The 12,300-nt window shown below is 47.8% G+C and overlaps 1 protein-coding gene across 1 annotated transcript in view; it reads right to left on the bottom strand.

Moving 5' to 3' along the window:
• The window catches only part of Adam23 (ADAM metallopeptidase domain 23), a 147,971-nt gene extending 136,788 nt beyond the window's left edge, over positions 1 to 11,183 (bottom strand). Inside the window, 3 exon segments of the mRNA XM_028886680.2 lie at positions 9,318 to 9,535; positions 10,725 to 10,889; positions 10,892 to 11,183. Of these exon segments, the coding sequence (XP_028742513.1) occupies positions 9,318 to 9,535; positions 10,725 to 10,889; positions 10,892 to 10,925 (417 nt within the window). The 5' untranslated portion in view covers positions 10,926 to 11,183.
• Positions 11,184 to 12,300: the final 1,117 nt, after the last annotated feature.

A 12,300-nucleotide genomic window follows, 5' to 3' on the forward strand; every position in this document is an offset into this window, starting at 1 on the left:
GTGGAAAAAGAAGCGTATCAAAAATGGTGCTGGCATAAATGGATGTTGAATATGGGAATGCCAAATAGATCATGTTTATAAATGCAAAAATAAGTCAAATATCAAAGACCCGTCTACATAATCATTATAGACTGACTCGAAGAGAAAGTATGACAATATCTCAAATCATTGCAAGGAGACTATTGTCTTGAAATAATAACACCAGTTTAGACAGACATGAGAGCAACATCACTATGAGGCGTCACATTGAACCTGAAAGCTTCTATAGACAACGGAATGAACACGAAATGGGTACGAATGGAAAAAGATTACAAGTATCTGAAGAGGGTTGATCCCCCACATATGTCATCAAGTAGCTAGCCCGCATCTAGACATAAATACAATAATCTTACCTTTCCATAGAGGACTGAGGACGCCGCGATGGTAGCCCTCAGAGGTTGGGTCTGCAAGGTTACTTTATTACTAGAAGCCTGCTTATGGAGTCTATCACTCAGCATCCATTCGTCGCTGCGTGACTTGTTCCAACCGCCCTATTTAGTATTTCGCGAGGCGTTCCTTCTACCCGTCGGGTGCTTTGTCCCAGGGATGAAATCACACACTCTGCCGTTCCACCGGTCCGCCCTCTGCCCCCGATACTGCATCATGTTGTGACTCGTCTTGTTCTTTTGTTTGTTTTCGTTTTGTTTCTTTTTGATCTGCCTTGTCTTGTTTGACAGACAGGCGCGGTGCTTTGGCATGGTAGTTTTGGTCGCCTGGTTATGGTGGTTCTTCGGGCTTGTAGCCAGTGGTGATAGTCCTCAGTCTGGGTCTCCACAGAGATCACTGTTGGAGACGGTGCTCTGTCCTGTGCGCCCCTCTTGTGACGGTGGTGGTGGCCCTCTAGCAACGGGATGCGTTACCCTTGCTTGCCGCCCCCCCCCCCTGACTCCCCCGTGGACCTGGATCTCACCCCCGATCTGTACTCGTGTCTCCGATCCTTACCCGTCCCACTTCTCGCCCTCTCATCTCTCCTCTCTCATTCTCTCTTCTCTCTCTCATCTTCTCTCCTCTCATCTCGTCCAGGCTTCGGGTCCGCTGGGCAACATGGATTCAAACCCTCGCTCTGTCGGCAGCTTTCTAGCTACTAGTCCTTTTTGAAGACAACTGATGATGAAATCTCATCTGTGGAGTCTTATAAACTTGGTCATCTAGATTGTCTAGAGAATTTAAGTAGAAGCTATTTTCTCACTAACCCCAACACCATACCCTGGTCTCTCAGATATACTTATTGTACTGGGCATCGCACACCTCCTCCTTCCCACGAACTGACAGGTAACTGAAATGCCGGAAGATATTATTATATCAACTTGTGTATATTGGATAGGGAGGGGGTCTCTTGTTCTGGCGGTGATGGAGTTAGTTTGGTTAGTCTCAGTTTAGAACGTATGGGAGTAGTCTTGTGTTTTGGTGATGGGTATACATAGTGTTATTGCTCAGAGGTCTATCAATGCCATCAACTGCAACGACTGACAATTTACCTTTCTGTTGAGTGAGCTAGCCTATGTTCGATGTCATTCGTGTGTATCTGTTAAATACTTTACCTAAAAGAAACTGTGGAGCGTTACTTCGTTTTTTTTTTTACAGTAATCAGTGGTATATGCCTTATAATACATGAAATTGTATAGCCGACAAGATTGCACTTGAGATGTTTGGTTTACTATCTAGTGTAGTATTTTTGCTTATATGAATCATTGATGTTCTTCAAGATGGCATCTCTTGTTTGTGGCTGTGGCTGAGGGCTTTCTGATGGTATGCACCAGATAATGAGTCACTTGTATGTTTCTTCTGGGATATGCCCAAGTCGGACTCCGCAGTCATTGCACATCAACTGTAAAACAGCATTCTATTATGTCACAAGTATTCGAAAGTTGATCGCTGCCTGAGACAGGAGTTTCCTGGGGGGAGGAACTGAGAGAGGTTTGTTGAGGTCAATATCAAAGCCTATATTATAATATAACCTTAATATGTGTTGTTCCCACGAGGGCAAAACAAGGGAAGGCTGCTGCAACATTTCAGAGCATCAATCAAACTCGAATGTATGATATGAACAGAGGGGAGGGTCTGCAAATTGAGACGCTATCAATGCAAACTCGCATAGTGTGATGATTAACAGAAGGAGGGGTCTGCAACATTCAGACCTAACCAATTCACCACAAAAGTGTGATGATGAACAAAAGGAGGGGTCTGAACATTCAGACCTACCATCAAACCCACAAAGTATGATGATGAGAAGCAGGGGAGTGTTTTCCACATTGTGAAAGAAAACTTACGAAGCAGACCTTTAGGCTAGAACTTGGGCTTTGTGAAAGAAAACCTACTCCAAAGAGATTTCTTTTCCCTGTCCCACAAGTAGTTGAAGACTATCTCTCAAATAGAACAAGATCATGAAGACATAGATTCCTGACTTCTAAAATGTAATAAGTACACTCTTGGCAAGAGAAATGCTTGGGACTTCCTTGTCCCGTACTGCTTTGGCTGTTGTCGCGCGCCGATGTATCAGATGAATCAATGAGGTGGAGACTGGTGTTGTGCGTCGTAGGTAAAATAAGGGTGAAGGTGTGGTGAGATGGGTCGGGGACGGGCTCCCGTGTGGAGGGGTGGGGGGGCGTTGGAAGTAATGCCGTTGGTTATGGGGGTACATTTATAGTGGTTGGTGGAGGAATTTGACCAGAGTTAGTTACGGATCTATAAAGGTAAATTAAGTGGGCTTTAAAAAAACTCTGGTAAGTGAAGAGGGGGTTTCTTTATAAAGCCTTATATTACTCTTATGGTTGCTAGTATGTAATTCCTTACTAGTCTCTGTTAGAATTGCAGCGCTGGCAGCCTGTGAGCTTTTGGTTGATGCACATATGATACTCTGTGGATTCAACCTCTCACTAGCACCAGTAAAAGAATGAAAGGAAACTGTGTGCCCTAAACACGTGTAACTCTGTGTTTCTGCTGGTCTCTCCACCGGGAATCTGTGTGGCATGAGGCGAGTCACACTGTTTTACTCTAGAGTCAAGTCCGCTGGTGGCAGATGAGGTCATTGTGTGTGTTGCGTGAGGCTGGTGGCCGCTGATCACCCGTGGATGGGATCAGCAATTCTGCCCTGGCGAGAGCCTGTTTTCAGCCGCTTCTCACATCCTTCCCAATGCTACCGAATCTCGAATCTGGAGTGGAGGCGTAACTCTTAAGATCAATTTTTGTCATGGAGTTCTGCCTGCCTTAGGAACATGATGCTCACACGAATTCCATCTACTGTCGAAATAAGAGTGACGTGGGAGTACAGAGAATGTATATGAGTCTAGGATCTGTGTTGTGTGGGTTGTCTAGTTTGTTGGGTAGCTCCTTTGCTTGGGGCTGTCCTCGGACAGTAGGTATCAGCGAGCTGATTTTTATTAGCATACTGCTATGGAGAACTGCATTGTTATGGTGGTGAATGTAATTTAATTATATATTGCGATCTAGACTCATAAACCTGGCAAGGTCTTGATAACAGGAGTATCTCATAAGAAAGATGTATAGCGAGGTCGTTGCATCCTCCAGTCTACCTCTCACACCACGCTGTGATTGGAAGTGGTCTCGCGGTCTTCTTCCGCCACACATCCAAGCAATTCTCAGCATTTTTGACAGAGACGGACCGGACAAGCCAGGGTGTCCTCTAATTCAGATTGACTGGTTCTGCACTCTCCACGGAGATAGTGTATGGGTCAGCCACAGGTTGATAGTGCTGAGTCCAGCAAGACTTCACGACGTCAGTTCACAAGTTCCCAGCTAGAGCCCGTGCCGATGGAGCAGGCTATAAATGCAGTTTCTCCTCATTGCTCTGCTAGTGCGAAGTAAAACTCCTGCTAGAGGAGCACTCACTGGAGGTAGCGGGAATCACATTTCTTATGTGTGAACTGGCGTAGGCTCGCAGGGCTGAGTCGTGAGTAAGTATGGACAGATGATGTGCGATGCGCAAAGGCGGGGGGAGAGGAGAGAGGTCGTGAGAGGGGAGCGCAGGAGGGCGTGCCGGTGAGGATGTACATGTTTGAGGAGCTCTTTGTCCAGCGACCTGTTCCAGGCGCGCCGCTCTTCCTTAGGTAACCTCTCCCTATCACTGATCAGTTATCTGAGTCTGTGAAATAGCTCTTCTCCGACCATCTGCGCTTCCTGCTTTTGGAACTCTGGGAGGGTTTTTCATAAAGTACGGTAATGGATTCTCATTGTCACCTGTTACCCGGGTCTGTTTTTATTATGAGGTTTCTTCTTGGGTGACGGTGTTTGGACTAGCTTGATGAATCATCCTAAGATGTTGAATTGTCTCCTCTTTCTATGTAGGGTTTTTTTGTAGTTGAATTGGCCCAACTTCTGTTTCTATTTCTATATGTCCTTCATTTTTTTTTTTTTTTTTTTTTTTTTATTTTTTGTTCTTTAATTTTTGAGACATTTTGGGGTTGGTTTCTCTCTGTATAACGTTGGTGCCTGTCTGGATGCTTGATCTATAGAACCATGCTGGCCTCGTATCTCACCAGATCTGTGCGTGTTCTTCTGCTGGCTCTCGCTTCTCCTTCCGTAGCTTTGTTTCGGATATTATTAAATGAGCTGTTCGTTGCCATTTACATCTTGATCCTTCCGGTTCTTACATCTCTCTTCTTACTTCTTTTAGTTGACATTAGACTATTCTCGCGCTGGTTCACCCAACACTTCCTTCTCACCACCTCTCCTTCACGTACGCTATATATTTCATATCACTTTCTCTCTTAGTATCGCGTGGTTTGCTTGGTCTGTGTCTTGCTCTTATGATGCAGTTCATATGTGCTCTATTGCCTTTCTGCCTTACTTTTCGTCTCACTGCAAGCCTATGTCTCTCGCGAGTTGCTATTATAGAGTGACGCAAGGCTGAGATGTTGGTGACCGTTTTGTTGGGAGTGGAAACCTCGGGCGCCTATGGACAACCGTAGGTGTGCTCGTTTGTCCTTCATTGTTATGCACTTCTCTCTCAAATACCTTAAATATTGTGCCTATCTTATGGCAGTTTTCTTGGCTCCCTTATTTTTGTAGTGAGTAGCTCCAGTGCTACCCCTTAAAACTGCACTTTCCTTTAGCGTTTAGCATTACACGTCTTGGCGCGAGGCTTTTTCCCTGGGTCAGATCTGTTATGGATACCACGTATATGCAGAGACAAACGACTGTACTAATAAAACGTATTTATGACTCTTATATATTTTAGGTGTAAGAGCGCACTCAAAGGTCATATACATAAAGACTTTAGCATCCTGGTTTAGTTTGCTTGTTCGGATGGTTGTTTGCGTCTATATCGGTTTGTCCTCTTGCTGCTGGCTCGCACCGTTCTAGTTTACTGCGCCCAGTTTAGTTATCCCTGGTCACAATTTGATAAGTGCTGCTTGCTTCTCGTCACAATGGTAGTGCCGTCTTCGGGGACAACTGGTCTGGTAACCAGACAATGGTCAACTATGATAGCAAATTAGAATGGTGAGTCGAATTTCCGCGTCTTTTATCATCCTCGGGTCTTCGCTTTGTAGTGTCCGGCTGGATGGTTGTAATTGATCAGGCGGAGAGCAGCTGAGCACATTCGGGCGGACAGCGATTAGGGTTCTCCAATTGCCGTAGCTCGCCTAACATATCTCATGCTTGCTATCACGTCGTTTGTTATTGAAGCTGCTCACATTCGTTCGATTTATACCTTTAACACCCTCACTGCCACTGAGTTGTGAATGGTCATCCCTTGCATGCGCACTTCAATTGAAAGCGAGGCAACCACTGGGTCTAGGAAACCTCTGGAAGGTACCGAGCCACCCCCACCCGCCACCCACCGACAGATCGGACAGCGACAACCTTAATTACGACCCCAGTCTTTGGTGTGCACCATTGGGTTTACAGTCAGATTCATCCTTGCCTTGCTCCCTTACTTACAGATATCCCAGTGGGCTCCTTCCCGGACACCCTAGTACATCTAGCACTATCCGTTGCGACGCCTAACACTGGTTCAGGAGGGGCTGCTAGAGCTTGGGAACATTCCTATCATTAATCAATTTCATCTTAATCAAGAGAAATCCACCATTGTAGGCTTCCCGACCTAGGCCGCACCACCCATGATACTCCATCTGACAGAGGCATATTGTATGCTACACGAGATTTCGCTCTTATCCATACATGCCCTCTTACCAGTTTCTGTTCGTCGACTATCTCGAATAGATCTCCGGAATATACCGAAAAAAAAAAAACTGTAAACTGAAAGGCACAATTCCTAGCATATTCGTTGGCCTCAACCTACATAAGAGAACAAAAATCGATAGCTAAAATTTTCAAAACCAATACCATATACAGAGAGGGACTACACAACCAGCTTTCAAACTCCCCAATTTTGAAAGAGTTAATAAGCATTTTAACTTACACAGCTGTTAAATTATGAAGGACGCATCCACACACAAGATTATGAAACTTCTTCAGACATAAATGTGGAGCTTGGCCTTGCAACCTAGATTCGGGAAAGTCCCATCCCAATTCTACCCCCCCCCCCATCACAGGGATTCAGGAGAGAGGCACAGTGACTCAGCATTTCTAGGCACTCACTAAAATGTGCTTCAATGCAACAGAACCAGAGTGGAGGAAAGGTCCAAGTTCACAGACACTAATATCAAAAATTATTTTTTTTAAAAAAGCAGTAAGGATGGAGTTCTATGCTTTCTCATTGTAACTTTTGGAAGGCAGGTAAGCTGGCAAGTGTGTCTCTCTCATCATTGATATTTAACAAGTCATCATAAGAACCCGTGGAAAACATGCAATTCTGTGCGATCCTACTTAGCAGCAGAAACTCCATTTTGTCCCGGTCTGTCATTCTGCCCTGAGATGCTTCCCACAATTTCCTGAGGCTAGGCTGCAGCCCCCTAACCCATCCCACCCCCTTCTGGTGGGTTGACTCAGAGCTGATCCGGACCACCAAACCACAGAACCCCAGACGGGCTGTCACCGAGGAAAGTCCCCAACTGCTTCTCCCCATATTACATTATGTTGGATGGGACTCTAGGGCTGTCTCTTTGCGGTTTCCCCCTTTAAAACTGGCTGCTGCCCCAGTGGGGACCTGACTGGCTGCTGCTCCTGCCTCGGACCCAGTTTGGAGCCTGAATCCTGCCGCCTCCCTGATATCAGTTTTTTTCCAAATAAATTTTTGCCTTGCTCGAACCTGGCCTTTTGTGATGGATTATTCCTGGATTCTGGACCCTAACAATACTTCTTATCAACCAGCCCAAAAAAAGGCTTAAAGACGCAAGGGAAGAGGAAACCAGAGACCACAAAAGGAAATTTCAGGGCGCCACCAAATCAGATCGGCACTATTAAAATCCGACCCAGGCACATCTCAGAATCTTGCTTATGTCATGTCTGTGTCTTCTAAAGAACAAATATTTTTCGTCTTTGCAAACTTTATCTCTTATCTGTGAACCCTTACCATACAGCTTTGCATATGAGAAATGTACAACAGATATTTACTGAATTAAACTAATAAGAAAAAAAAAAGACTTTCAAATATCATCCCTGCCTAAACATTCTTTTCAAAAGTAGAAAAGAAGTCCGGCTTGGGGGGGGGGGGTTGTCAAGAAGCTTAGTCCCTCCAACATCAAGCCAGTGCGCTACAGGAGCACTCTGTCCCTCTGCACACGTGACGGGTAAAAGGTCAACAGATATTACTACCAGAAAGTCAGACACAGGATGTGGAATCACACCCACAAGCAGAACAGCCATCTAAGGCTAGACCATAGGACGAGCATTAGTCACAGAGTCCAACACCTGAGTTAAAAAAGAAATTCCACTGAAACTTCTTTCAGATCTCAGCTGAGGAGGGCTTAGACCTTCTCTAAAGCAGGCTTTGAGGCAGCTTTGGCCTTCCTCCAGCGCCCTGTACAAAGGCCCTTGAGTTTAAGAACTGTCACCATAGAGTACAGACCATCCCCCACTTGTCACAGGGACCATTCATAAGGGACGCTATTCAGTCCTCAATGCTTGCTATCAAGGGGACCTTGGATGTCTCTTCCTAAAGACAATATCCACTCCTTCTCTCCATAAGGCATGAAGTGTTAGTTGATCCACTAAATTTCAGAAAACCCTCTGAGGGGAAGGCTTGGCAGAGGAGAAGTTCATCATCGCAGCCATGGTGGACAACAGCCCCTTCAAAAATCACACAAACAGGGTTAACAAGGTTATTCAGTATGAAGAAAGCTTTGTCTCAGGGACCTCACTTGTCCTAAAGATAGTAACAATTAACAGTTCAAACCTAATAGCTGCTTTACACCCTTTAGCAGAGTCAGCGAAAACCTTATATCCCTATCCACCCATTTATGAAATGGGGAAAGGTATCATACTTACCTCTGTTTTAGAAAACTATGCACATTAATTGCAAACCACAGACACCTTGCTTACATTCTACATGCTTAACTATCTCCTGCTCTTGCCAAGTGAACAGGAACAATCCAGAAGGAAACACATAACTAAGGGGTCTGTTTTCTGCACCTAAAAAAGAACAGAGGCTCCCGCTACTTCACTGTAGAGACCTGCTTCGGGTCCCAAATATCATTACTTCAAGCAATGAGATGCAGGAGAGGGATCCCTTAAACTCTTGGGACATCCTACACTCTGTCTTCATTTGAGTCTCTTTTTCAAGCTCCATGCCACTTTCTAAACTAACCCGAAAGTAAAGCAAACGCTCACCGCTGATGCGGTGCCCTCAAGGATGGTGTCAACCCAAACGGGTTTCTATCTTATGCAAGTCATTCATTCCTGTTCTCCATCGTCTATTGAAAAGTCGAATTGTTTACTGACTGAACATACCATAGCAGTGGCCTCACCCCACCCAATGCCCAATTAAAGAAAAAAAGTAAACTCAAATGCAAGTTATACACGGAAAGCCACACTGCCTGTCAGCGAGGCCTTCTGGGTACAGACTGCTAGGAGCTTTTATCTCCTGGAAGGTAGGTTCCTGCATCCTTACATAAAGGCTCCCAGAAAGAAGTTCCCTCTGTTGTTTAGTGCCAACGGCACCTGAGAGACACCAGGGACCGAGTTTCTCACAGGACATCTGAAATTGCTCAGTTTCCACTGAGTCAAAGAAACCAGCGGTAAACCCCGTCCTGGTCGATCCCAAGTTCATTTCCTCTAGTTTCTCTTCTATCATCGTATTAATTGCTTTCTTAATAAAATGCTACCCTGAAATTTGTGAAATCAGATTCTGGCAGACAGTCAAATCGGAGAACTCTTAATGGCAGCTACTTGGGCACACTCAGCCTCCTCCTGCCTACCTTGTTGTGTTTCTCTTGGTGTCTGGCCTTTGTGTCAAGAACATGATAGGGGCTTTCTGAGTCCTGGTTGATGTAATACACCAGTCTTGAAGGCAGTGTGATTTCCTTCTGCATGGCACTGCTGTCGCTGATATTACTGCTACTATTCTGTTGCAATGTCTTGGCTTCCTCGGCCAGGATTCCCAGGGCTTTTTCTGCAGTTTCATTCCAGTGCGGAGCTGCGGGGAACAGGAAGCACAAACATACACAAACATACACATATACATCCAGAAAACGTGGAAATTCTGAAGTGCATCTTTCCATGAATTCCGTTAACAAAGTTTCCCATTTATAAGGGGGTAGGAAGGGAAGACACAGGAAAAACAAGTGACTGGAACAGCGGGATGGCCTGGATAGGTTAGCAGCCAGGGAAGCTTATACAATCATGTACTATAGTCATGTATACCTTTTCTATCTAGTCTTAGATCTGAACGTCCGAACTATGAGGGTGCTGGAACAGAACAGGCTTAGCGAAGAGTCAGCAATTGGGCATGCTCAAGTGTCCTGACCCTCATCCCCTCCCGTTTCGGAGGACAGAGCGGCTCAACTATTACCGAGCTTAGTAGCATCCCATCTGGGACCTAAGAACACTCCTGAAATAACTTGGGGCCTGAATTCACGGGCACTGAACGTAAAGTGATTCTTTCAACAATACATATATATGATTCCCTGTTCTTCTTAACTTTGAGATGAGGGGGCAAAAACTGTTTTGCCATAAAGGGCATATAGATGCTGGCAGCTTTCCAAATTCTTTTTCTTCTACTGCCAAGGCCAGCTTTCTGCTTTCAGTGACTTCCAATCACCAGTGTGCTCAACACTGTATTATTCTGATTGCTCATTATGACAAGCATTTTGGGAAAACACAGCCAAAGGTCATGCGCAAAGTGTGTCTTGGAGACTTTCATTCTCTGGTCCCCAAAGTATGCCTCCCTCACCTTAATTCCAACAACAGGGACTAAACCTGGTGGAGAATTTGAGGAAACAAGCATTTGCCACTCTCGTTGCATGCTCCCCGCATTCATATGAAGGTTCCCCAAAGCAAGAAGCAACTTGCTCGCTCACTGCACCTCCCTGCCCCTGGAAGTTACATAGAGAGCGCTAAAGGACTCAGGAGCCCCGAAATACCTCTGGGTGGAACCCACAGTCACTGGAATGGGTCTTTCGCGAATGCAAGAGAAACGGACTTCCAAAAGTGAACTAGCATGAACCTGGGCTTGGGACTGAGAAGGGTGGAGAGGTCGACAGGGAGGCGCTCAAAAGGCCAGGCTGGGGACCCACACGTCCAGGGTACACGCACCTGCGTGCCCTTCTCTCTCCTCCCCAGGGCCCCGCGGGGAAGGCAACGCAAAGGGCACCGGCTATACCCACCGCTGGGCGCAGCGGCCCCCCGGGCTCGGGGCCGGGACGAGGCGGCGAGCGCAGGCAGCAGGAGAAGGACGAGGAGCAGGCGGCAGGGCGGCGCGCGGGCCAGCACCGGGCCGGCGGGGCAGCTACAGGGGCCGCGGGAGGCGCCGGCCAGGCTGCAGCCGGCCAGGGCAGCCGCCGGGAGCTGCTGCCGGGCGGCTTCATGGCTCATCGCTCCCGGGCGCCGGTCCGAGTGACCGCGAGAGCGCCGGCTGGGCTGCGGGGCGGCTGCGGGCGGAGCCGGTCACGCCGGCTGGGCGCGCATGCTGCGGCCGCGGGCAGGGGTCAGGGACTGGGGGGCTCGGGGACGGCGGCGCGCCCTCCTCGGCCTCTTTCCGCCTTTCGGGGAGCGGCCCGCAGAGAGGGGTCCCTTCTGCTCGGCCAACTTGGAGCCTCCCGAGCGGCTGCACCCTCCCAGTGGCGGGCGCGGCCGCTCCAGTGACTGCGGGGGTTGCTGCCGGGCCTGAGGATGCTGAGGAGGCGCGCGGGAGCGAGCGGGGCGCGGGCGCGCGCGGCGCGGGCGCGAGACGCGGGGACGCGCGGCGCGGTACTGCACCCCACCCTCCGGGAGCGCGCCCGGGCAGGGTTTCGGGTGCGGATGCTGATGCTCTTGCAGATGCTGATGCTGTGGCCCGCATGGACCGCACTGCGCATGCTCTACTGTGGGAGCCCCGGGGAGGTGTGGGGAGAGGGGGGTGCAGAGTGATGCAGCATCCCAAGCAGCATCAAAAGAGATGGTGGCACCTCCAAAGATGGGGGTAGGGTAGAAAGAAGCCTGCTGTCAAAGATGAGCCCCCAGAGAAAAGTGCAGGGGTTCCCAGGCCTTGGGCAGGCCTGATCTGGCAACAACTTGGCAAGGGAAGCGACCCATCCTCAGCACCCACTCCTATACCAACCCTCACCAGCGCAGGGAAAACTGAGACCACGCATTTTCCTTCTAAAATCTTTATTTATTTCCTTCCTCCGAATAAATATAAAGGGCTGCAGCCGGGGAGGTAAAAATAGCTGTGCTCCTCATAGCGAGTGGGTTGACAGTGGGAAGCTCTGTGGTGCATCCGCAGGCTGGCGTGTGGGCACGGAGCCACTGGGATCCCCTCGCAGGGTCGTGGGTCCTCCCTGCTTGTGCCCGTGGGGCTTTGAGGAAAGCTAAGTTCAGGCAGTGTGACGAGCCGTGTTCTGGAATCAAAGGAATACACAGAGTAAAAACCAATCGAGGCAGCTATCTTGGGAAATCTATCGTTTGTCAACCAACCTTGGGGGTGGGCAGGCATTTCTGAGAACACAGTTCTATTTTTGAGATCCAGTCCTATCCTGTGCAGAGAAAAGGGATATTTTCCCTTACTTCTGTCAATTCCCTGGCTTGGGTGGGTTAGCAGCCACTACTGATTCTGGTGGTTCCAAATTAGAATTTGAGACACATTTCTACCACCAGACTCCAGTAATACCAGCATTAATTTATTCAGTCTCCCGAGGATGGTTTGAGTAATAACCATGGCGTCTTTCTCCATTGTCTGTATTTAAAATAGAGGTAAGAATATCT

Source organism: Peromyscus leucopus, chromosome 13, assembly GCF_004664715.2.
Source record: "Peromyscus leucopus breed LL Stock chromosome 13, UCI_PerLeu_2.1, whole genome shotgun sequence".
In the NCBI taxonomy this organism is placed as follows: Eukaryota; Metazoa; Chordata; class Mammalia; order Rodentia; family Cricetidae; genus Peromyscus; species Peromyscus leucopus.